Source organism: Lissotriton helveticus, chromosome 4_1, assembly GCF_964261635.1.
Source record: "Lissotriton helveticus chromosome 4_1, aLisHel1.1, whole genome shotgun sequence".
In the NCBI taxonomy this organism is placed as follows: domain Eukaryota; kingdom Metazoa; phylum Chordata; class Amphibia; order Caudata; family Salamandridae; genus Lissotriton; species Lissotriton helveticus.
In genome coordinates, this window is record NC_136063.1 from 2,030,366,393 (window position 1) to 2,030,393,690 (window position 27,298).

At 47.6% G+C, this 27,298-nt stretch overlaps 1 protein-coding gene across 2 annotated transcripts in view; it reads right to left on the reverse strand.

The window, feature by feature from the left end:
* The window catches only part of NRK (Nik related kinase), a 1,020,485-nt gene that overhangs the window by 360,622 nt on the left and 632,565 nt on the right, over positions 1-27,298 (reverse strand). For both annotated transcript variants that reach the window (XM_078688671.1, XM_078688672.1), the window contains one exon: positions 5,804-5,953. In XM_078688671.1, coding sequence (XP_078544797.1) covers positions 5,804-5,953 — 150 coding nt within the window. The remainder of the gene's footprint in view (positions 1-5,803; positions 5,954-27,298) is intronic.

Below are 27,298 nucleotides of genomic sequence, written 5' to 3' on the forward strand. Positions count from 1 at the left end.
ATGTCCTAATAGTGAAATACTGCCAATTTCGTTTTTTCACTATAGAAAGGCTACCTGTTTCATAGGATAGCATGGAAGATACTTTGTAACATCTTACAAGTATAACTTCCCATTGGGACAATATAGAGGAATAAAGTTTAGGCTCTCTGAACTCAGAATTTAACAACACAGCTTTTAGTAAAGAGGGTGTGTTTGAAAATGCTACTTTTAGAAAGTAGCCATTTTCTTGTTTAACTAATCTGTGTGCCTCTGCCTGTATGTGGATTGACTGGCTGACTTTCAAGTGATAGGGGCCGGGGATGTGCATTTATAGTAGACAGCCACAGTGGGGAAGGGGGTTGAGGTGTGCCTGGCCATTCCTGGATGACTCAGAGCTGAGCTGAATGGTCCTTGGTTGTTTTTAGTATAGTGGGAAGAGTTTTCCTTGCACCTGAATAGGGCCTATCTCCTTTGCACAATGCTGTCTTCACCACCTGTTGTCATACTGCACCAGTGTGGACAGAACTGGTTTGGACTTGGCTCAGAGACCCTGGCACAAAGAAGAACAAAGACACAATGGGGTATTGGTAGTGGACCATAAACCCCAGCACTTTAGATCACTTCTGGACCCAAGAGGAAACTTTGCCAAGGAGACAAGCTGAAGAGCTGTGAGGAGGAGTACTGGCCCTTTGCTGTGTGCACTGCGGGGTTGGCCTGCAGTTGCTGCTTCTGCCAAGGAAAAGACAAAGACTGGAACTTTGCTAAGAAACATGCTTGAAGAATAATCTCCAAGGACTTGTGTGGGCTGGTCTCCTGTTCTGAAGTCTCAGGGACACAAAGACTTCACCCCCAGCTCCACTGAACTCTACTGCTGAAAGTTCTGATCTCCCAGGCGATGCCTGCTCCTCATGTTTTGGGCCTCTGGAGGTTGTTCCTGCTGTTGGGAGCTGGGAGAGACCTAAGAGAAGCAAGCAAAACAATCTCCGACGCTGTCAGCAATGCCGTTGTGATGCCTCGACCTACACTGAGGCCAGGGGCACCACTCGTGAAGTGCATGATGCACCGCCCGGACTTCCTCACAGCTCCAACATCCTTCAATGCTTCCCGATGCCTGCAGTTATCGGCATTCCCAATGCTAATGCTTGCACCAACTCCTTCACCTGCCACCACCAGCATCCTGATATCGCGGCACAAATAAACCTCTGAGGGTGACTCCACGAACTCGCCGACTTTGCATCGCCTCACCTGAACTGACGCCTCACCGCCGACGCAACTGACTTCCCCTGTCTAGAATTCAACACGTCGCCTCAACCTCAGCACCGATGTCCCACCTCCACGACGCTGTGCATCATCATAGATTTTGTTTTCCAAGATACTGTTTGTTGGGGTCTGTGTGACTCTGTGCCCAACGCCACGCACCTCGCGGTCGGCGACGTACTTTGGATTTATTGCTATAAAGACGCCGTATTAGCCCCAAGTCAAGCTATTTGTTTCCTACAATATTTATTTTGGAAATATCTGTTTTTAAGTGCTATTTGACTACATGTATTTTAGATTGTTATAGTTTTGGTATTGTTGAGTTTGGATAAAGATACTTTATCTTTTCAAACTGGTACTGTGTGCATTTGTGGTGGTATCACTGTGTTACTGTGTGTTTTGTGTACAAACACCTACCTATTGCCTTTGGGATAAGCCTGTCTACTCGTGCCAAGCTATCAAGGCGGTGAGCAGGGGTTATCTAAAGTGTGTATCTTCCTTACCCTGACTAGAAGCAAGGGTCCCTACTTAGACAAATGTACATACCTCTGCCAACTAGAGACCCCCAGTTCTAACAATTTGCATTAGCGGAAAATAACATTTTTAGTTACCATACCAATTTAACAACTCATAGTCTGCTATTGGTTGTGTCTGACACTGGGATTTATATCTTATATGCAAGATTGATCTTTAGGCCAAAGAAGGCAGGGATGTTATCCATCAACCACACAGCTTCAGTTTTGGATCCTTTTAGCTGCATCCAGCTCTACTGCACTCATGTTTCTTGTCAGATATTTGGATTGTCCCATTGTTTAGGTGAAGTATCACCTTCTATTAGTAATAGCATGCCATAAGTGTAGGGCTCCAATTTGAGACTTTGCTAATGTGTCACTGACACATGAGGTTAAATGTATGTTTTGAAAAAGGTTGGGTCCTTACCAGTGGATTTCCCATTGAGAAATAATATATTTTTTTTCTTTTTATTGACCAGCTGTGGGTACAATAATATGAATACCACATGAAAAAACATGCAGATAGAATATATCAGATGTCAGAATATGTCTTGGTTGGCTCATTGCATAGATAAATTATACCCATGTCCAATACAAGTACAAAACATAGAAACATAGAAGTTCTCTGTACTGATGAGGAGAGAGCAGTCTTAAAGTGACAGAGTGCATCATGCAGAACTTTGTCCAACTAAGTAAAGTGTGCAAAAATACATGATAAATGCCTGACCTCTCACAACCGAACCGAATCTTACAGTAATGGAGTGCATTGTACAAGACTATTTCTGATAGCGGCCAAAATGCAATGGTACAGACGTATGAATACTGTAGAGACTTATTCATCCCTGTAACCCAATACGGAGCTTAAACATCATCATCATACTGTATCATTAATGCATGATAGAAATACAGAAGTGTCAAGGGTAGTGTCATTAGCAGGAGAAGTGCAAAACATTAATTTGACCCCATTACCCCTCGCCCTTGCATCAGCGCCTGTGATGCCACATTACCACACCTAGCTACACTCGTGGCCCCTCAATAGGGCCCCCACCCTGACTTGTACCCCTTAATCTATTTGATGTTTTAACCTACAAAGAAATAAAAAAGGAAGAAAGGGGGAAGTGAGGGAGAGAGAAAGAGAGAGAAAGAAGAAAAGGGAAATACAACATAAATTATTGACCATTAATCTGACATTTTAGACAAAAATTCCAGAGCCTCTTCTGAATTCATAAGGAGATGGAACTGCCCTTTTACAGGATCCTTCAACTTCGACTGCTGTACCATAGATTCCTGGACACACTGAGGGCCTCCTTGCGCCACCGGAGTGTAACTTTTTTTGACCCTCCGGTGGCACAGTGTGCTGGCCTATATTTACAAGGCCATGCATGGCTTTTCCTGGCCTTGAAAATATGGTCGCCTTTCACACAGTACTCTGCATGGAGAGGCGTTCCTTGGGTGTTGCTGTGGGTGTTCCCATGCAATATTCATGGAATCTGACGTATTCCCAGATTTACAAGTTTTGGTAAACCTGGGAATGCGTCAGATTCCTATGCCTCCCCAGGGGAGCCGTAGGGGAGATGCAACTAGGAGAAATATCTTTATTTCTCCTCTTTTTTCAGTAACTCTTCCACCCCTGCAACGTAGGCACCCTTGCAACATGGAGCAAGGGTGCCTGCACCAGCGCATGGCAGTCCATTGTACACCAGTGCAGGGTTAAAGGACAAGAATGTACTGTATCTCATAGATGCGGCTCATTCCTGACATTTTTTTGACGCAGGGCAATGCAGCAAGATTTCTTGCAGCAAAGCCCTGTGCCAAAACCTCGTAAATAAGACCCTGAGTTCTAAACATGCCCTCAAGTCTTATGAACTTCGTTCAGCGACATGCAGAAGAAGCCCAAATGTCTGAGAAGATGCTATACTGGATATTTTCTAAGGTGGAAAAGCCTTTCTTCTCAATTTCTTTGGTAAGAATCTGATCTTTGATACAATAATCAGCAAAAATCACCAGTATGGTACGTGGATACTTTGAATTGGTTGAACACTGAGCTGGTACACAGTGGGCCCTCATGATAAACAAATCCTGTGCAAAATCAGGCAACACATGGGCTTCGATCAAAGAGCCCACCCATTGAGGCACATTCTTGCTTTCACCCCCCTCTGGAATGCCCACCAGGTGGAGATTGGAGCGTCTTGTATAGTTCTCCAGCTCTTCAACCTTATTGTTCAGCTATCCCTTTTTCTGTTCCTAGTTAAGCTTTCCTTGCTACACTGACTCAATCTTGTCTTCAAGATCCGATATCCTAGATTCAGGCTCTTTTAGTCTAATAGGCAGTTGTGACATATTTTCCTATATTTTTGTTAATCGCTAATGAAGAGATTAAACTCTCTGAATTCAAGCACTATAGTATCAAGTATTCTTTTCACTGAATCTGAGCAACTGTCTCTCCGTTGGCAATCCCCCCTTGTTCATCTCTGGATTTAGCAAAATTGGGCAAAACATTGCAAGACTCTGCGACTGACCCGTAACTAATCTGGAAACTGATCTGCTATCTAGCAGTGTAATAGCCTACTAAAAAAAGGCAGGGGTCTCACTCACTGTAGCAGGCTTTTTCTGTGCTCCTAACTCTAATAGTTGTATAACCTTTGTCATTTTCTTCACACAGAGTGAGCGAGGGGGGGGTCACCTAGCTGTGTTCTACCAAAACAATGCCCATGCACAAAAGGGCAACCAGGAAAGCAAAGAAGAAAAGAGGGAAAACAATTAGAGGTCCTACTGGGAAATCCAAAGATATTAGAGTAGACGCCTCACCAACTAAATAGTGACATGCTTCAACATAGGCACCTATTTCTACCATTGTCTGCACTAACTTTGCCATCACAGTGTCCAAACAAAGTGTGCCTTAGAAGCAGGAGGAATTCCTTGGGCCTTGCTTCATTTATTGCTCCACTTATTAGACTTATTGCAGCCTCCATCATAATCCCTGCTTGCTTCCCCGAATCACCATTGATCAATGCCACCACTATGGGGATTTCCCCAGAACCTTACAATCAATCTCTGCAGACACAATATGCCTTTCAAATTCAGTCTCCCTCTCACTTCCCCTCTGGTTGCTTAGCCTGCTAGCATTTAGCGGTGGTGCCATTTTGAAATGCATTCCAGATTGTTGTCTGAATGTGCACAAGTGACTGTACTTCGCCTGTACTATTGATAACCCCTATTGATAACCTGTGGTGCCCTGGTGCCCATCACTGATGCCAATCACTTGCAACCACCTCCACAAATTAAGCATTGCAGTTGGTTTGTCTCAGATAAATTTTCCAAACGTTGTCTTTGAAGTGTTCTTGTGATAGCTACAGTCGCATTTCTTCAAAAAGTGAAAGAAACTGTACTACTCTATAAATAGTCATGCGTTCACTCTACAGCAAAGCCTTCTCTTATTTTGTGAAGAAGTTAATTTCAGAAATTCTGGAAACGATTTTGAGATATGTATGCTAGAAGCTGCCCCTGAACATGGATAATCTGGATAGTATGCGGCACTGGTATTTTTATTTTCTAGGTGCCTCCCTTGTGTGCCTCCCTTTGTTTTCTTGTCTTTATTTCTCTACCTGGTTTTACTAATTGCACAAAGCACCGGTATAAATATGAGGTCTGCCCTGATGTATGCAACTTGCTTTGTGGGCAGTTTGAATTATTCTAATGAGTATTAGTTGTTTGATTTCTTAATTTCTGTAAACACACGTTCCTATTGTGAGAGGGTGGGAAAAGCTTACCCTTATTTGCCTATATATTATATAATCTTGAAGGGAGTGTCCACGTGTTGATAAATGCCTCACATAGATTCGCTGATTACAAAACATATGGAAATTATTGGTCATGATGTGCACTTGTTCCAACCTACTACTACTCAATAACTAAACCTGGAAAACTGCACCAAAATGACTACAAATATTTCATGGCACAGGTGTTGTATTTTTTGCAATTCACAGACTTTTCAAGGTGCATTGCACTGATGCTTTTTTCTGGCTGACGCCATTGGTGTTCCCGGAGCACGGTACCTGGATTATCACTGCCCTCTGTAAAGCTGGTGTGCATGGACTGGAGCTGCTGCCGGAGCCCAGGCGGAGGTGTGGTAGTGCATGCTGCCCAATAGCTGCCCAGCTCAGGTTGGTCTGCTGGCATTCAGTTTTCTTTTTTCTGTCCTCGTGCTGAAGTGAAAAATGAGATGGGGTGCATTAGATGTGCTATACAGGTAATTCGTCTCCTGACAACATGAACCATTCCACATGGTTGTATGACACAACCACGCTTTCCTTTCTTATATGTTCCTTAACAACACAGGCGGAACAACGAATGCGTCAGAACCACAAATTCCAGTTACAATCAGGGCCGGACTGGCTACCGGGCAGTTGTGTGTGCTGCCGAGCAGGGGTGTCATTTCGTTGATGGGGACCTGTGTGTGCAAAACGAAATTCGTTTTGCTTTTTGTATTTCAAAGCGCACGCAGGTCCCCATCAAAGAAATGAGCTCACACCATGGAGAAATCCTCCCCCTGCTCGGCAGCACACACAGCTGCCCGGTAGCCAGTCCGGCCCTGTTTACAATGCAAGTTGTTACAACAACTTGCCTTAGGCGTGTGCTGGACTTTGGAATAGTATAAATTACTATTCCAACTTTAGTCCGTGCAGCAGTAGGGAAAGTGTTTGACCTTAAAGTCCAGCGCCGCTTTACCTAACACACATCATTGTAACGACTTGAGTTGTAAATGGAATGCGTGGTTCAGGCCAGGGCCGGACTGGCTACCAGGCAGTTGTGTGTGCTGCCGAGCAGGGGGAGGATTTCTCCATGGTGTGATCTCATTTCGTTGATGGGGACCTGCGTGCGCTTTGAAATACAAAAAGCAAAACGTATTTCGTTTTGCACACACAGGTCCCCATCAACGAAATGACACCCCTGCTCGGCAGCACACACAACTGCCCGGTAGCCAGTCCGGCCCTGGTTCAGGCGCATTTGTTCTGCCTACGTTGCAAAGGTAAACCGTTGTTCGGCGGTCGTGGTATTTGCTGTTTCCCATTCCACACATCTCAGGATGTGAATCACCCTGTGACACTGAGGTGTCATTCTCAGAAATGTACATTAAGCTGGATTTAATTTGAATTCTCATAAGTGATAGCCATAAGGTACTTGACATCAAAGTTAAGAGACATTTTTTGCTAAAATAATGGCAGAATGTTCATTCATTAACACACGCCTGAAAACTATGATGACTAGATTAGTACAGAGATTTGTGAGCCTGGTCTGTATTGTTCAGAGACTGGGTGGGGTGTTTAAGGCTGCATCGCTTGAACACTCATGATAGTGAACCGTCTGGGATAGTGTATGCTGTGGCGAAAGTAGTTTCTAAGACAATGGGAAGCCGATATCATCAAATTAGTGATTCATTGAAGTCTGCTGGGAACATTACATATGAAAATGTTGTAAGATTTGTTTTTTTAAAAGCTTAAATGTATAAAAGCACCATTTCCCTTGCACTCAAGGCCACATCATCAAATTCTATGAACTATGAACTTCAGCAAGAAAAGCATGGTTGGCTCTCCCCTCTTGGTAGAAACATCTGCCACTGCAGGTTTGCACAAAACTGAATTTTTTAAGCTATTGACAGTGAATTCTTCTCTCATTCAGTGTAATACAAGCACGTCCATCCCACAAAAGTGTCCAGCCCAATTCGAGTGTCCCCACCTCCGAAATCGATTTCAACTTTGGCAGCAACCTGGGTGATCGTATAAGTCTGAAAGTGCCCATGTGAAGGCCCGCTTCACAGCGCAATATTATTGCAAATGACTTGCAAAGGAAACGGGGATCAGGGTGGGAGGTACAGGCGCACATGAAGACATGGAGTTAAGTTTAAGCAGGAGACTGGAATGAGAGAGATCATGTCTCATTTTATAAACCATACAACGAAATAAGAACTAGAGATGGAACGAAAACGACAAAGAGACCAAATGCATGCTGGGATCTGAATAATCACTCTCTTGCTTTTTAGCCACCACTGTGCCCTGGTAAACTTTTACAAGACAATAAAAAACAACGAGGAAATAAAATAAAAATAGAAAAGAATTGTGATTTATCTTTTCATTCCTTTATTTGACTTTTTTCCTATAAATATTTCCTTGCCTCAAAACTATTTAATTTTCAGGTCTGGGATGGAGACAGCTCGCAAATTGTCATCCACATTTTGTTTCCCCAACCAGCATGAGCAAACAGGTAAGCCTACTTCAGTCAGAGGCTCTCTTGTACTGTGATGGCAAAAACCCAAATTACCAGTGCCCATCTGCATAGAAAGAAGTGCACTTCAGTGCCAGGCCTAGAGGGCCAATACTTTACTTTTGCAATATATTTTCAAATGTCCATTCTTTATCTTTTTCATTTTTTTCAGTCATCCTTGTGTTTTAAAAATATGTCTTCACCTTACAGTAATTTAAAGGCAATGGACAATTTTCTTTGCACCAGTAAGAATCATATTTTCCTGTGATGGGCATTAAAACAGAAAAGAGTTTTCAAATCTGTTTTCAGTACACCTGCCTGTCAAAAAGCACCTGTGTTGTTTTATTTAAATTATATGATTTTACTTTATAAATGTTTATTCAGCTACACAGCCATAAAAGCACATAAAAACCATCACAGAATAAAATATATACAATCAATTTGATAATAATACAATAAGAAGAGAGTTAAAAACTGTTAATTCCTTTGAATTAAAGTTCAATGTACAATTCCAAAGCCATAATATTTTTACAATGATAGTATTTTAATGCACCACTAGGAGCCAGTGTTGAGGTCCTCAAAGCTAACAGAAAAAGAACAAATGGCAGACCAGGGTCAAACACATCAAATCCTTGTGTACATTCTATTAGTGAGTGGTGCAATCACTTCCTGCACCCGCGGTTCAAGAAAAATGGAAGGTGCACTTGTTGCGGAGTCAATCAAGAAAGCCAAATTAGTTCCCAAGTAACTTGTTTTATTAATCGATCTTTAAAACTGGCACACAGCCAACGCGTTTCGTTCCCAATTTGCAAGAGGGACTTCATCAGGGCTCTTCCATAGCCAGATGATTAGTAGGTATGATTAAAAGGAAAAGTAGGTGCGGACCTCAGTGGGCACAGCCAGCCTTAAAAAGGAAAACACATGTGTGATGAAAATCTCACACCCAAGAAATAGATAGTTCCAAATATCCAGAATAAACATTAGAGATCAAGCAAGGTCCAAGTCACCACTATTACTTCGAGGGACTTTTTGAGTCACGGGTCCTCATGTACGACTCATCCCATAATAGTTTGTGGCTTGTCATTTTTTCATCATAAATCAATGCAGTCCCAGATGCCATGACTGTTTCCTATGATCGGCTCCTCTCCTGATGTCGTTCCAGCTTCCCCAGCGATCAGTTGCAGTCTCTGGCTACCAGCTAAATCACGATCTCGTATATGAATCCAGCTTTATAGTCGTTGTCTGTTTAAGAACTTTAACCGCAGATCATGTCTCATTTTATAAACCATACAGTGAAATCCGAACTGGAGATTGAATGAAAACGGAAAACAGACCTAATGTAGACTGAGATCTGAATAATCACTCTCTTGCTTTTTAGACACCACTGTGCCCTGGTAAACTTTTACAAGACAATAAAAAAAGAACTAGGAAATAAAAGAAAAATAGAAAAGAGTTGTGATTTATCTTTTCATTCCTTTATTTGACTTTTATCCTAGAAATATTTCCTTGCCTCAAAACTATTTAATTTTCAGGTATGGGATGGAGACAGCTCGCAAATTTTTATTCACATATTATTTTCCCCAACCAGCATGAGCAAACAGGTAAGCCTACTTCAGTCAGAGGCTCTCTTGTACTGTGATGGCAAAAAACGTAATTACCACTGTGCATCCGCATAGAAAGAAGTGCACTTCAGTACCAGGCCTAGAGGGTCAATACTTTACTTTTGCAATATATTTTTAAATTTCCATTCTTTATCTTTTTCATTTTTTCCAGTCATCCTTGTGTTTTTAAAATATGTCTTCACCTTGCAGTAATTTAAAGGCAATGGTCAATTTTATTTTCACCAGTAAGAATCATATTTTCCTGTGATGGGCATTAAAACAGAAAAAAGTTTTCAAATCTGTTTTCAGTACACCTGCCTGTCAAAAAGCACCTGTGTTGTTTTATTTAAATTGAATGCTTTTACTTTATAAATGTTTATTCGGCTATACAGCCATAAAAGCACAAAAAAACCATCACAGAAAAAAATATATACAATCAATTTGATAATAATACAATAAGAACAGAGTTAAAAACTGTTAATTCCATTGAATTACAGTTTAATGTACAATTCCAAAGCAATAATATTTATACACTGATACACCACTAGGAGCCAGTGTTGAGGTCCTCAAAGCTATCAAAGCTGTCAAGCTTCCCATTACGCTTGTATTAATTTTTCCTGAGCTTCAACATGCATAACACAAAGCGTGAAACTGCAAAGATGATGAGTTGCCTAACGTCACTTCTCAGATTCCTAAATACTACTATTTCGTCCCTTATTCCCAAATTACAACAAAGCGGAATAATCCAATTCCGTCAGTAACCAAGATATGCTGGACAAAAAAATAAAATATGTTCCATCGTTTCAGTGACCTCGATACAGAAAGGACAAAACCAATCAGACTCTATGGGAACATGCTTCCATTTAGCTGCAAAAGAGTAAAGTGATAGGATCCCTAATTTCAAAGAAAGTGACTGGAGACATTTTCCATAGTGTATTCATTTTTTTAAAATTAGTTTTATTTGCATTTCTTGTAAAGTGTACAACATTAACATAAAGTGCAGTGCAATAGCTATCATCAAGTCTACTGTTCGATTCGAAATCCCATTACATTTCCAACAATCGAAGCCCAACACGACATTACCTGGAGCAAAAGGGAGTACTTGTCTTTACCTAGATCGGGGAGCGTTATACCACAACGTACAATACAGGGCATCATTACGCATCACAATCTTGAGATCAACATCACCATGCACATATATCCCAATCGCTGTTATGTTACAGGTCCTCTTCAGCCGCAGAATTTAGCTAATTCAAAAAGGGTTCCCATATATCTCGAGGGCGAGATCTTGTTGGCAAAAGTTCCCAATAGGTTGTCAGCTGTGCCCTGCAGTATGTCACACCTGCAACCCACTCCCTCATTTTGGGAGGCAGGGCAGGCGCCCAGTGTATAGCCACTTGTCGTTTGGCCATTAAAAGTAGCATTTCCGGTAATTTGCGTAATTTAGGTGGCATTGTCTCCATAATTTCCAATAAGGATACCAGTGACGTGCAGGGTAGATCCATCCAGGCCAGTGATAGCTATTATATGGCGTAGTATGTTGATCCAATTGTTTGCTATTGGTCTACACTGCCATGCCATATGTAAAAAGGTCCCCCGGGGGCATCACACATCCAACAGCCGTCATCCTCTCATAGCCCCATCTTATGTAATTGTATGGGTGTGTGATAAAGGCGGTGGAGATACTTTAAGTAGTTGAGCCGGAGGAGGTAATTGGCTGACAATCACTATATCTGTCTACATCTGAGATCCCACTGCTTATCTGTGAGGCTTTCCCCCAGATCCTCCTCCCAGGCCCTATGAGAGGTTGGGACAATGATTGGAAACGCATTCTGGGTAATTTTATAAATGCGACATTTGAGTTTTTGCCCCGATTCCACCGTCAATAGGTTTTCTAATGCCGGCAACGTTGGTGGCGGCTCTGGAAATGTGGGGAATTTGATCCTGCAGGATGAAGAGATCTGATAGTATGTTAACATATCTAGTGCAGAGGGGGGAGTGGGGTCGCACATTTAGTGTAGTGTGAAAAAAGTGTCTTCGGGGTAGAGATCACCGCCTTGCTGTGTGTTATGCCTGGACACGCTGTCCTGTGCTCTGAGTTCCAGGAGCGGAGGGATCAGCGGATTGTTCGGGAGTGGCATGAACGGAGAGTACAGTATGTCTAAGTGTGCCGGTTTGCGAAGACCCTCCCATGCCCACTTCATAACTTGCACCATTTCGATTTCAGTGCGGGGCGTTTATATGGGTAGAATAGTTCTGTGGACAATGGGAGAGGTGCTGCCCTATCTATTTCAATTGCAATGTGGGGCTGGAAAGGTGTGGGATGCATCCAGAAGTGTAAGAATTGTGACTGTGCACTATATGCGTAGAGGACACAGTCTAGGGCCGCCATTCCACCCTGCGCCTGTGGAAGTATCAATACCTCCCAGGATATCCTGGGCAAGCCACCCGCCCACACCAGTTCGATCATAAGTGACCGGAGGTGAGTAAAGAAATGTACCTTGAGTGGCAAAGGAATGTTTACAAAAAGGTATAAGAGTTTCAGCAGTATAATCATCTTGGCCACCGCTATCTTTTTACCCTCTCTTCGATCCAGGCCACCACCCTGCCATAATTGGCCGTCCACAATTCCTGCAGATTACTGCTGAGCCATATGCTCAGGTAGCGAATTGGGCCGGACACCCAGTCTAACGGATAATCAGTCGCAAAACCCTGGGTTCCAGGTGTAAGCAGGAGAATTATGGACTTGCTCCAATTTATGTTGTGGGAGGTTGATCTACCCGGCACAAAGCCAGATTGGTCCGGCCACACTATCAATGGTAACAAGAGCTGCAGCCTAGTGGCCAAAAGTTTGGCGAAGATCTTGGCGTCTAAATTTATTAATGAGAGTAGATGATAGGAGTCACATTGTTTAGGGGTCCTTGTCTGGTTTTAAAAGAATGATTATAATAGCTTTAAACATCGAGACAGGAAGGATTCCCTCCTGCAGTGCCTCCTGGTTTGCCACCAGGAGGTAAGGGGCTAGTAACCCTGAATATTCTTTGTAGAATTTTGCGGTGAGGCCATCTGCACCCGGCTCCTTATCCGCCCACATGCTGCCAATGACCTGTCGCACATTTTCTACAGTGAATGGTATGTCGATGTACTCACGATGCACTCTACTGAACCATAAAAACTCTATGGAATCAAAGTAGGCCTCAAGGACTAAATCTGGTCGATTTTTTTGAGGGGTATATAGTTGTGTATAGAAATCCCGCATAGTGGCGAGAATATCCAGTGAAGAGTGTACCACTCTGTCAGCAGGGGTATTAAGCGCCGTGATGAAGGTGGAGCCTCTGGGTGGACGCAGGAGACTCACAAGTGTCTTGCCTGGCCTGTCAACCTCTCCATATCTATGTGCATGTTTGTGTAGGAATTTTACCTCCCTATCTGCCTCATCTTGATATTCTGTGAGTTTACTATGGATCTGCCCCATTGTTGTGGCTGAAGGTGTTGTGAAATACTGTGCCTCCGCACGTGCAAATCCGAGTCAAGCCTGCTCAGGCTACCTCTAATGTCACAGAATACCCTGATCTGCCCCGCTATGCAGTGCCCCCGAATGACCACCTTGAATGCCTCCCAAAGCGTGCCGGCAGTCTCCACGGAGCCTACGTTGTGTTCAAAGTAGTCTGTAATCTGCATGTGGAGCTCTTCCCAGAAAGCTGTGTCGAATAAAGCGTTAGGCGGTAGGCGTCACGTAAATGGCTGTATGTAGGGTTTGGGTACCTGCAAAGTCAGTGTGACCGGTGAGTGGTCCGACAAGGTGCGGGCATGATGGGTCATATCCGTCACCCAGCAGTGGAGGTCTTGAGATGTGAGCCAGAAATCCAACCGTGGGCTAGCTTGATGCTGCTGTGTAATGCATGTGCCCTCCCAAGATCTAGGATGAAACACCCGCCATGTATCAGCTAAGCTATAGTCAGCAATCAGTCCCTTCAAAACCGCGGCAGCCTACGGGTTCTGTGTACGGGAGGTGCCAGTTCTATCCTCCTCAAGTGACATTACAGTGTTTAAATCTCCATCCCAGATCAATGCAGCATCTCCCATGGATTGTATGTGGTGGCATACCTGCTGGAAGAAAGTGGGGTCATCCACGTTGGGACCATAGATGTTGGCAATGAGAACCTGTTGGTGAAATATAGTCCCCAGTAACAGTAGATATCGCCCTTCAGAGTCACTGACTACCTTGGCAGTCTGCCAGTGGATGCCCCGCCTAATTAGTGTGGCCACTCCCCTGGAATAGTTAGAGTAGCAAGATGTATGTACCTCACTCCATCTAGTGGATTTCAATCTATCACAAGCAGTACTTCTCAGATGGGTCTCCTTTGATGTCTGTGGGAAGATATGTCTCTAAGGTGACCAGTATCTTGATTTGTGAGGTGTAATTTCAATGGCTCCCTGCAGTATCCCTCTTGCTGTATGGAGGCGACCTCCGGATAATGACAAGTGGTCCATATTCGCGAAATTGCCAGTAAAGAATACGCTATGCACTGCAATAAACAGGAACTAGCAATAACCTGCCCATCCCACCTACGACCCATTCCCACCCCATAGCAACCCTGGGCGTAACCCCAGCTGTTTGGTAATCCAGCAGAGTGTGTGGTGCATATAGAACGGGCAAGTGGTATGCTGACCACCCAGGGCAGGTGCAATATGAAACTTGATGTGTACTGCATCAAACACCACAAAACAAAAACAACCCCCACCCACCCAACTCCCACACCAACCCCCCCATTCAGGTTGTGCATACCCTGAACATCCCATTACAAACAGAGGCCCTGAAAGGCCAGGGCTAAAGGGAATCATCCCAAGGGGGCGAAGATTTGCCGTCAAACTACCCTGTCACAGAAGCAACAGGGTGGCCGAGTAGAATTACTTGCTACTAGGACATTTGAAATGTAAATAATTCATATAGTTTGAGGTACATGTGACTGCGGGCTGTGTACCGCACGTCAGGAATACTAGCCATCAGACAAAATACATCAGACATTGTCGCTTAGCTGGCTACTTGGCGAGGGTCCAGCTACCGAATCTCTCATCTGCTGCTTTCTTGCCGTCTGTTTTGCAAACTTCAAAGCAGAAATGACCTCAGTGAAAATCATGGTTTATTTCCCTGGTGTTGTATGTCCTCCTTCTCCCGGGCCAGCCTTAGAACAGTGTCCCTGTCTCTGTAGTTCAAAAGACGAGCCAGTATCGGCCGTGGCTGGGCGCCGGGGGGGGTCCCAGGGTGCAGTGTGCTCTTTCCTACAGGAACATCTCTGACAGGCCAGAACCAAACAGATCTCGTAGCAACCCTTTGAGATAGTGCTCCATGTTTGCTATGTTTGTAGACTCTGGAATGCCCGTGATCCGGACTTTGTTTCTTCTTGACCTCGCTTCAAGGTCTTCGTTGCTTGCTTTGATTACTTCAAGCACCTTGTCCATGCGTTTCAACTTGGCGGTCATCTGATGGTGATCTGATGGTTTACAATGTATCAATACGGGATTTGTGCTTATTTACTCTTTGTGAGACATGATCCATTTGCAGCGCCAGGGAGTCCAGTTCAGAATCTATGTCCTGAAAGCTGACCTTTACCTCTCTCGGCATGGTTTTGATGTCATCCTCCTGTTCAAGCTCTAGTTGCGTCTCGGGCACCACGGTGACTGGCATCGGCCCCATATCCTGTAGTCTTGTGGTGCATTTTCAAAGGTGATCTTAGCTTATTTATTGTCCGGTTACCCTTAATGGCACCCCAGTCGTAGCGCACACTTCAAGCTGTGAATTCTTTGGTTGGAGCCTCAGCAAGCAGCCCGGTCTCTTCGTGGACCGGGATAGAGGACCATGGCCAATAGACAGGCACTGGTCCCAGCATCGCTCCTATCGAAGTATGAACTCAGCCCACCATACCAGACAGAACCAAAGAAGTCGGCAAACGAGATTGTGCACTTCAGATATGGCCACGGCCTAGGACGACACGGAGTGTTACCTCCTGCTTCTGCCAGGCTTCAAGAGGCCCCCAATGTCTTTTTACTGTTCACAGCTATGCACTCCCACTGCCTAGCCAGCAATATCTGTGTGTGCTGAGTTGGGCCTCCACCTCATCCATCAATCACCGGCTATCTAGCTGCGGTAGGTCCCCCTCTGGCATGGCCATCAGTTAATTACCCACTTTCATGTATCAGGGTGCTGTTTTGGGGGGTCTCACTCCATTTGTCAGAAAGAACCAGTTGTGCAGCTGTAATCAGCGAACGCTCATGTTTTCCTTAGTTGGCGCCACTGTGGGGTGTATTTCCCCCCTTTGTTTGAAAAAAGTTACTAAACCCGAGTGGGTTCACCTCCGCGCTTCATCAATGACCGGCCAATCAATCAATCAGTCATTTGTTAAGCACACTACATACCCGCAAGGGTCTCAAGGCGACGGGGGGGAGGTAGGGGCCGCTACTGAACGAACAGCCAGGTCTTTAGTGTCCTCCTGAAAGTCAGCAGGTCTTGGGTCTGTCGTAGGCTCAGTGGGAGGGTGTTCCATGTCTTGGCGGCGAGGTGGGAGAAGGATCTCCCACCGGTGGTTGTTCTTCGGATGCACGGGACGGTGGCGAGTGAGAGGTCGGCGGAGCGTAGCTGGCGGTTGGGAGCGTAGAAGGAGAGCCGTCTGTTGAGGTAGGCTGGGCCGGTCTTGTGCAGGGCCTTGTGTGCGTGGATGAGGAGCTTGAAGGATATCCTCTTAATGCCGGGGAGCCCGTGCTAGTTTCTCAGGTGGGGAGTGATGTGGCTGTGACATGGTACATCGAGGATCAATCGTGCAGAGGCGTTTTGGATGCGTTGTAGTCGATTGATGAGCTTGGTCGGGGCTCCCGCATAGAGGGCGTTTCCATAGTCGAGTCTGCTGACGAGGGCCTGGGAGACTGTCTTTCTTGTATTTGTCGGGATCCATTTGTAGATCTTACGGAGCATGCGGAGGGTGTTGAAGCAGGAGGAGGAGATGGCATTGACTTGCTTGGTCATTGAGAGCATTGAGTCGAGGATGATTCCCAGGTTGCGTGCGTGGCCGGTGGGGGTCGGGCTGCCCCCAGTGCCATTGGCCGCCAGGAGTCATCCCAGGCTGACGGGTTGGAGCCGAGGATGAGGACCTCCGTCTTGTCCGAGTTCAGCTTCAGACGGCTGATCTTCATCCAGTCGGCGACGACCTTCATTTCTTCATGGAGTTCGGCTATGGCGTTGATGTGGTCCTTGGTGAGGGAGAGGATCAGTTGAGTGTCGTTGGCGTAGGAGATTATGTTGAGGTTGTGCTGTCGGGCGACGTGTGCAAGCGGGGTCATGTAAATGTTGAACAGTGTCGGGCTGAGGGAGGATCCTTGGGGTTCGCCGCAGATAATCTCGGAGGCTTCGGAGCGGAACGGGGGGAGGCGGACGCTCTGGGTTCTGCCGGAGAGGAAGGAGATGGTCCATTCCAGAACATTGTCTCGGATCCCTGCAGCGTGGAGCCGTTCGCATAGTGTGCAGTGGCAGACGGTGTCGAAGGCGGCAGAGAGGTCTAGGAGGATGAGTGCTGCAGTCTCCACGTTGTCTAGCAGGGTCCTGATGTCGTCGGTGGCGGCGATGAGGGCGGTCTCGGTGATGTGGTTGCTGCGGAACCCTGACTAGTAAGTATGATGGTGCGCCACATGGGGCCCCCGTTTCGGCCACCCACAGCAACGGTGTCGCAGCTGCGGTGAATCTCACTCAAAATAGGGGGGCTAAGAGGAGCCAGGGTCAATCCTCTCGCTGTTTACAATGTGAGTCTCAGGGTCTGTCCGCGCCACCCAGTCAGCACTCCCAATAGTAACAGGGACTCTGGCTCCCTCCGCACGGGGTCCCCTATGTAAAGTCGCACAGTACCTTGAGGGAGCGAGGGCGCTATGCATGCCCGATGCTGGGTGGGCACCCCAGATGCCCCGGGCCATACCCCGGTTCACACGCCGCCGTAGCCGCCCCTCCGGATATCCTCGGTACTGGAGCGTACTCTGCCCTGGGCCTCGCAACCAACGCAGTCCTGCTCAACAGGGGGGAGCCTCCTGGATCTGCCAGGCAACTCCCCGCTCCGTTTGCCTCCAGAAGTTGGCACAGCGTCGCCCAGCCAATGCGACCGAGGTCGCAAAGAGCAGCGGTCGCATGTTATTTCTCCCGGGAGCATGGCAAACCTCCCGGCAGCACCCACCGTCAGCCCCGGCCTAGGGGCAGCACTCGTCGTTCCCTCTGGCGTCCCAGGCACTCTCACCACTCCACAGCAGCCCTGGCAGTCGGCCCCAGCTCCAGCAGCTCTTGATTCAGCAGCATGATGGGCACGCCCTCTCTCACCGGCCTCCCAGGCAGCCGCTGCCCCGCTCAGGCCTCAGGTTCACAAGGTCTGCCACCAATGGTAAGCAACAGTCCTCTGCAGGGCTGAATATTTCAATCAGTGCTGCATCGCCTCAGCAATTTGTTCCCTCCATCTAGAAGGTTGGATGGGCAGTATTTTGAGGGATATTTGCCGGATAATGTACTCTTCTGGCAGAGCCACTTCACCAAGCGGCCATCTTTCTGCTCGGCTCGGCCACGCCCCCATAGTGCATTCATCTTTGAACTCAAGAAAGGAGGCTGTGAGAGTGCATACACTAGATTTCCCTAAAAGGGATTCATGCGAATGCTGCAACTATATGCCCTTGATCTTTGCTTTAGATACCCTGTTGGCCTCCAGAGGTGTGGTCAATAGGTTCCCACACCAAATCGGAAATAGACATTGTTTTATAAATGTAAGGCAAGAAATCTTAGCTGCCCTTGGTAACCCCAGTACTTTCTCCAAGACCTTTCAATTAAAAATCAATTCTGGGTCGCCCGAAGGCTACACCAATATAAAATGGGTCTGAATCCTATTTTGTCAGGGATCGATCTAAGACCAAGATCTAATCTCATTGGGGTTAGTGGAGCACTTCAGGAAGGTTAGTTAAACATCGCGTAAAGTGATTTTCCACTTTCAACAGGGATCTTACATCCCTGTGGCCCCAAAGCTCTGCTCCTTCGAGAGCCGCCCCAAGGGCTTGGAGGTTATACATTTGGAGGGCTGGGATGTAGGACGAAATTGGGAACCCTGCTATGACTTCACAATTCCCCCTGAGTGTTGTTATAACTTTATACTACATTTAATAACATGGGGTTCCTAATCAAAATGTTCAGTAAGGGTGACCCCCAGATCTACAAATGTATGAACTCTCTCCAGTGAAATCCTGTTAAGTGTAGGGTTGGTTCTGGTGGATGCACAGGGTTAAAAACAATTAACTAAGTTTTCCTGATGTTGATCTTTAGGCTCTTCTGTTTGCAGGACTCAAACTAATCCAAATGATTTTGAAAGCCCATAGGTGTTTTTGTGATCAGGAGTGTATCATCTGCAAACAGAAGGGCCGGAACCATGACGTCAGCTAATCTTGGGGTATCATTCTCACACTTCTCTAGGTGAGTTACCAGAGTTACCAGATCATTAATAAATAAAATCAATACGGTTGGGGTGAGAACCAGTAGTCAAAGTGGAGAATAAAAAGTAGGGGAACTGTGGGTGGAGAATCAGGGGGCTGGAACAACCGAAGATTTGATCAGTGGGCAGAGTCAGGGGTGTGGCTAGAAATTGCAAAACATACCAATTTTTAGTACATTTAGCATTTCACTGACCAGTTACAGCTTATAACGTTATTTAATTCAAACAATGGATAAACATGTTTATTTGAGGTTTAATTCAGGAAAAAGCAAATACTGATAGGGAACAAAGGTTTATGTAAAGCGTGCAAAATATAAGGAGGAACAATGGCATGGGCACAAATTCAGGATGGTGAGTGTAAAAATTCAGGACAAGAATTCAGGACAGGAGGTCAATATTCTGGACAAAAATTCAGGACAGGAGGTCAAAATTCAGGACAAAAATTTGGGGCAACAGGTATGCTTTGCAGACACATCATTGGATGTCATGCAATAGTATATAAATAAATAGGCAAGGAACATAAGTACAAGTCACTTCTCCTACCTCATCACCGCTCCTTCCCTGTCATTTCCCCTGCCCCGTCACCACTCCTGCCCGTTCACCGCTTCTGCCCGTTCACCGCTTCTGCCCGTTCACCGCTTCTGCCCGTTCACCGCTCCTGCCCGTTCACCGCTCCTGCAGGTTACTGCTCCTACCCATTCACCATTCCTGCTCATGCCTAATCACTGCTCCTGCCCAATCACTGCTCCCGCCCAGTCACTTCTCCTGCCTCGTCACTTCTCCTGCCTCGTCACTTCTCCTGCCTCGTCACTTCTCTTGCCTCGTCACTTCTCCTGCCACAACACTTTTCCTGCCCCATCACTTCTCCTGCCCCGTCGCTTCTCCTGCCCCGTCACTTCTCCTGCCCCGTCACTTCTCTTGCCCCATCACTTCTCCTGCCCCGTCACCTCTCCAGTCCCGTCTACCGCTCCTGCCCCGTCTACCGCTCCTACCCATTCACCGCGCTCCTGCCCCGTCACCGCTCCTGCCCCGTTCACTGCTCCTGCCCCGTTCACTGCTCCTGCCCCGTTCACCGCTCCTGCCCCGTTACTTCTCCTGCCCCATCACTTCTCCTGCCCTGTCACTTCTCCTGCCCCATCACTGCTCCTGCCCCATCACCGCTCCTGCCCGGTCACCGCTCCTGCCGTACACTGCTCCTGCCCAGTCACCGCTCCTGCCCAGTGTCCACTCCTGCCCAGTCACCACTCCTGCCCTTCACTGCTCCTGCCACGTCACCGCTCTTGCCCCGTCACCGCTCCTGCCTGTTCACCGCTCCTGCCTGTTCACTGCTCCTGCCCGGTCACCTCTCCGGCCCGGTCACCGCTCCTGCCCAGTCACCGCTCCTGCCCAGTCACCTCACATGCCCCGTCACCGCTCCTGCCCCGTCACCGCTCCTGCCCCGTCACCACTCCTGCCCAGTCACCACTCCTGCCCAGTCACCGCTCCTGCCCAGTCACCGCTCCTACCCCGTCACCGCTCCTACCCATGCACTGCTCCTACCCAGTCAGCACTCCTGCCCGGTCACCACTCCTGCCCGTTCACCGCTCCTGCCCATTCACTGCTCCTGCCCGTTTACTGCTCCTGCCGTTCACTGCTCCTGTCCAGTCAGCACTCCTGCCCGGTCAGTACTCCTGCCCGGTCAGCACTCCGGCCCGTTCACTGCTCCTGCCGTTCACTGCTCCTGTCCGGTCACCTCTCCTGCCCCATCACTTCTCCTGTCCCATCACTTCTCCTGTCCCATCACGTCTCCTTCTCATGCCCCATTCACTGCTCCTATCCGTTCACTGCCCCTATCTGTTCACTGCCCCTATCCGTTCACTGCCCCTATCCGTTCACTGCCCCTATCCGTTCACCGCTCCTGCCCGGTTACCTCTCCTGCATATGCCTAATCACCGCTCCTGCCCCGTCACTGCTCCTGCCCCATCACTTCTCCTGCCCGTCACCTCTCCTTTCCTGTTGCCTCTCCTGTACCGTCACTGCTCCTGACTCGTCACCTCTCCTGCAATGTCACCTCTCCATCCCTGTTGCCTCTCCTTCCCTGTCACTTTTACCTGCCCCTTCACTTCTCCTGCCCATTACTTCTCCTGCCCGGTCACCTCTCCCGCCCCATCACCTCTCCTTTCCTGTCTCCTCTTCTGTCCCTTCATTGCTCCTTCCCAGTTCAGTCTGTGTATAACATTGACACATTTCACATGGTGGCTAGTTCCCCACAGTACTCTGTCTGGGGAAAGCTCCTCTGTAATCACTAACTCAGCATGATATGCTAAAGGCAAAAGGCGGCGCATTGTCACTCCAAAGGGGATAATCGGCCTCAATCGGAATGACAATGGCCTGCCCTCAGCCTGTGAGAGCTCAGGGAGGGGCTGCTGCAGCCTCTGGAGTTCAACAGAGAAGTGCGAGCCGACCCTGGAAACTGAAAGAAAGTTATCGTTTTTAAGTTGGACTATTCTTGCCGTCCCAGGACGCTTTTTTGAATGAAAGAAGTAGGGGAACGGACTGAAATAATTTTTTTAAGTAGGGGCACGCCGTGCCCTTCCGATCCCGCCCACTTCTACCACTGGTGAGAACACAGCCTTACTGAACATCCCTATTAACTGGAATGGGATCACTCAACTCGCCTTAGGACCAGCAATAGAAGTGGGCGGGGACGGAAGGGCACGGCGTGCCCCTACTTCTAAAAATTCTTTCAGTCCGTTCCCCTACTTCTTACTTTCCACAAAGCATCCCGGGACCTTTTTTTTTCATCACGGTTCCAGGGGCTGCTCGCACTTCTCTGTGAACTCCAGAGGCTGCAGCAGCCCCTCCCTGAGCTCGCACAGGCTGAGGGCAGGCCCATTGTCATTCCGATGGAGGCCGATTAGCCCCTTTCGAATGACAATTCGCCTGCCCTTTGCCTTTAGCACAGGGGTTCCCAATCTGTGCCGCACCCTGGTGTGCCTTTAAAACTAAACAGGGGCGTCGCGAACAGATGCTATAATTATTAATTATGTACACCCTCTAAGTCAAAGTCTCGAGTAAACTTTTAGCTCAAATTTCACTTATCATCAGCCCGGGCGTGCTGAGATGCCAACAAATGCATCAGTGTGAAAGGCTGTTTGAACTCTGAGGCAGAAGCTGCAGCACATTCCTAAGGAGTATTTCACTGCAAAATATACGTTATTTTTTTTTAACCACGCAATATGAAACCAATTGCCTTGAATAGACACCAATAGAAAGTAGGTTGCATTACTCACACGCATAGATTACTGATGCTGTTTGTTAGTCATTTTAACTTCAGCTGCACTCAAATTCCTGATTTTTGTTGATGGCTGAGTAAAAGTGTTTCTGTCTGAAGTCAGTAGAGGGCTGTGTCTTACAGGAGCCAATCGGGCTACTAAATGTTGCATGCAGGCCTCGTGGGCCAAGGGGGGCGTGTGGAGGGCTGGGGTGGGAGTGGGGGTGGATGGGAGATTCCAGCAAACGTCTCAGCATGTATCACTAATTTGGGGTGTTATGCACGTACCACCAGAGATGGTATCAATGTTTAATTTGGTAGCTGTGCATGTTGAGGGGGATTTGGGTATGATAAACTGCACAAAAGAACAGACACTTCCCTGCTAAGCTCCTAATTGTCCCAAGGATTGTATATGAACAGCAGGGTCTGGAGCTGTGTAGTGGACTGGACAGAAGGCTGTTTGCCAAAACGAATTTCAGCTGGTGTGAAATTTAACAGCATTGGGCCAACGAGCCTAAAGCTACAGCTCTTGAGGTGGATGCTAGTAACTCTGAGTGAGCAGTCTGTACAGCAGTCTCACAGAACTGAGTTACTTCTTGGCACTATGTGAACTTTGCAGGAAAGGATAGGTGACTGGGCAGGAGAGGTGACTGGCAGGAGAGGCGACTGGGCAGGGGAGGCAACGGGGCAGGAGAGGTGATGGGGCAGGAGAGGTGATGGGGCAGGAGAAGTGACGAAGCATTAGAAGTAATGGGGCAGGAGCAATGATTAGGCTTGAGCAGGAGTGGTAACCGGGCAGGAGCAGTGAACGGGGCAGGAGCAGTGAACGAAGCAGGAGCAGTAAACGGGGCAGGAGCAGTGAACGGGGCAGGAGCGGGGAAAGGGGCAGGAGCGGGGAACGGACAGGAGCAGTGAACAGGGCAGGAGCAGTGAGCGGGGCAGGAGCAGTGAACGGGGCAGGAGCGATGAACGGGGCAGGAGCGATGAGCGGGGCAGGAGCGGTGAACGTGGCAGGAGTGGTGAGCGGGGCAGGAGCGGTGAACGGGACAGGAGAAGCAACGGGACAGGAGAAGTGACGGGACAAGAGAAGTGACGGGACAGGAGAAGTGACAAGACAGGAGAAGTGACGGGACAGGAGAAGTGAGAAGTGACGGGGTAGGAGAGGCGACGGGACAGGAGAAGTGAGAAGTGACGGGGCAGGAGAGGCGACGGGACAGGAGAAGTGAGAAGTGACGAGGCAGGAGAAGTGACGGGACAGGAGAAGTGAGAAGTGACGGGGCAGGAGAGGTGATCGGGTACAAGAAGTGACGGGCAGGCAACATGACAGGCAGGTGACATGACCGGCAGAAGAGGTGACGGAGCAGGAGAGGTGACGGGGCAGGAGAGGTGATGGGGCAGGAGAGGTGACGGGGCAGAAGAGGTGACGGGGCAGAAGCAGTGATTAGGGACTGGGAACAGACAGGTGCCAGGAACGGACAGGAGCGGTGAACAGGTCAGGAGCGGTGAACAGGTCAGGAGCGGGGAACGGACAGGAGCAGTGAACAGGGCAGGAGCAGTGAACAGGGCAGGAGCAGTGAACAGGGCAGGAGCAGTGAAAAGGGCAGGAGCAGTGAAAAGGGCAGGAGCAGTGAACAGGGCAGGAGCAGTGAACAGGGCAGGAGCAGTGAACAGGACAGGAGCGGTGAACAGGGCAGGAGCAGTGAACAGGGCAGGAGCAGTGACAGGACAGGAGAAGGGAGGGGGCAGGGGAATTGACGAAGCCGCAGTGTTGATCGAGCAGGAGTACTGACTGGAAAGGAGCAGTGAAAGGACAGGAGCAGGCGTTTCCCAGGGTGACTGGAAGGGTAGGGGGCCAGTTTAGTTTGGGGGGACCGGTCTTGTATAAGTGCAGGAGTTTTAAAAACACTGCAAATTTCTTGGTATATTCAGCAGGTTTTGGTCAACAATACAAGTGCCAAGATAACTTTGGTGATCAATGTACCTGCTGGAGAGAGATGGGAGCATGTTTTGTCTGGTGGCTGTTTGCCTCATCTAAGGTCACTGCAGAGGGGTAATATGCCTGCTGCAAAGAACATGTACCATGCATATCAAAGAGCAATATGTTATGTGCATAGTTCAGGGGGTACTGCTTTGTTTTCGCTTCCCAAATGAAAGGACACTTGAATACATATGGCCTGGCAGTTCAGGCTGGACTGTTCACATTGGGCGCAGGATCAAAACTGATTTGCATATGGCTGGGTCCAAACTGGAATGGCATGGTGAGCAAAAAACGATGGATTTAGTCCCAGATCTCTGAACTGGGGTGAATGTATGATATTGTTCTGCATTCTGACCACCAATTGTTCTTTTTGTGATCTTATGATTGAGCAGCTAGCTGGCTGACATGCCTTTGTGGGTTTCCGTGAGTCTAGATTCTCCTGAAGAGTCCCTTTCTCTTCTGAGCCCTGCTTAACACATGTGTACAGGAGGAGCCCTGTATTCATGACCTCAATGTTTGAGACAAAAAATAATCATGGATTTCTGAACAATGAGAGTAAAAGCATTAAGGTAACATGTTGTTCCGGCTTATATTTCACACGCTTTACATAAACTTGTATTCCTTATGAGTGTTTGCTTTTTCCTGAATTAAACCTCAAATAAACATGTTTATCCATTGTTTTAATTAAATAACGTTATAAGCTGTAACTGGTCAGGGAAATGCTAAACGTACTAAAAATGTGTATGTTTTGCTATTTCTAGCCACACCCCTGACTCCGCCCACTGATTCAACCTTTGGTTATTCCCGCCCCCTGATTCTGCACCCACAGTTCCCCTACTTTTTTTTCCCCACTTCGACCACTGCTTAGGACCCACATCTGACCTGATTAAAATTATAGCAACTATTTTTTTTTAGCATTCCTATTGCAGGCATAAGGTTAGACGACAACCTACTTCTTATTTTTGTTGAATATGCTTTCAGTAAAAAAAAAAAAAAACTAATACCGGAAAAAAATAAACACGTTACTCAGCTCACCAGTTTGCCAAGGTACTACCTATTGGCTTTGCCAGTGCTTGCTTTAAATTCGAATGCTTCCAGCTTTTACAAACACTGCGTTTGTACAGCACGCACTGACACAGCTTTACAGCTTCCAATCCACATATAATACAAGTATCAATATGAATGATCTCGGCGTCCATTGCATTTATATCTCTCTAAATACAACATTGAAAATGAGATGTTGGTTGTTCTGTAGTGGAAGACCAATGAAAGCGTGTTTTAATTAATCCTTTGTTCAAGAACACACTCGGAGCGTATGGCTGACTCAGAAGCCCTTTGCCATTGCTGGTGAAACTTCACAAGGTGTTACTCAGCAGCACTTCCGGTTCACCGCAGCTTATCACGCAGGGACTGTCGGAGGTTTTTTCCTGGGGAAATGTTTTTTTCAGCACGCTTCCCCTTTCCTGCACACACATTATCTTGCATGCATTTTTTTTTTTTAAATCTGTTTATTAGCATAGTAATTGGAGCAGTTACATACATACTCGGGCATAGCAATAATCAGTACGTCATAATCATATGCCTGCTCAACATTCACAAGCTTGTAGTAACCTTGATTTTCCATTTTCGTCTGAAATCACAGCAACTGAACAGTCCCCTAACATACCCACTCCCTCCCCCACCCGCTAAAATCCCTCCCGGCACTCCCCTCATATGCGAGTAAATGTGACATTTACATCCTGATCACCTGTTGCTCCGTAAAGTACAGTAATTCTGACTATTCCTCCTTTCGCCCCACACACAGTGGCCGGCGGCCATAGCATTGTCAATGGTACAGGGTTCCCGGTACCCCAGCATAGTGCACCTCACTTCATGAATGTCCCACGGGGCCGGACCCTAACATCCCGCTTGTATCGAGTCATCTGTGTCCTCCCCTTCCTCCACCCCCCCAGTTTCGAAGGCCCCCAGCACCGTGTACCAGTCCAGGGAGATCAGTGTTTTCCTGAGACCTCTGTGTTCTTCTCGTTGTAAAGCCTCGCCCTCTGCCTTGCCCCATCTAAGCACCTCTGTTTTCCATAAATCCGGGTCAGGGGGTCTGGGGGACTTCCACCTCATCGTGATTGCTCGTTTTGCTAGCAGTAAGGCCAGGTCTGTGAAACGTGCTGCCACGGTCCTTGTGCGTGTCGACGGACCCAACCCCAGTAGTGTGTGTTCTATAGTGAGCGATCGGGACAGGGTTCCGGCACTCTCAAGCGAGTCAGCTATGGTGGCCCAGCAATGACCCAACTTGGGGCATTGCCAGAGCATGTGTATTAGTGATGCATCGTCAGCGTCGCATCGGGGGCAGTTGCTGCTTGTGTCGGGGAACATCATATGCAGGCGATGTGGGGTCAGGTAGGCCCTATGTAGCAGCATCAGCTGAATAAACTTGTATTTGGGGTTTCTGGCTACCTTCTTGGGGAACTGGAGGATGCGTTCCCATTCTTTGTCCCTCAGTGGCCTACCTATGTCGCCTTCCCATGCTGACCTGAGAGTTGTTAGAGGGACCGCCTTCCCAGCCTTTATGCTAGCAGTGAGCCATTTGGTTAGGTGGCTGCCCGTGCCCATGAGGTAATGCATCGTTATCAGGGGGTTGGTAGCTGGCTCCCGTCCCTCAGGCGCCCAGGTGCGTGTTATATAGTGTCTAAGGCCTGCATGTAATAGGAATGAGCCTCTGGGGACGTTATGCACAGCCCTGTAGTCTGTAAAGGACAGTAGGCGTCCCTCTGCGAACAGGTCTCCCACATGGGTCACCCCCGCGTCCTGCCATTGCGTCAGTCTGTTTGTTGTCAGTGTACCCGAGCCCAGTGGAATGCCCAGAAGCGGGATCGTGGGGGCATAAGATGTTTTGGGGGAAGTGTATTTCACTGCCTTCCGCCAGTATGACACCGCTAGCCGGAGGAGTGGCGGGGCAT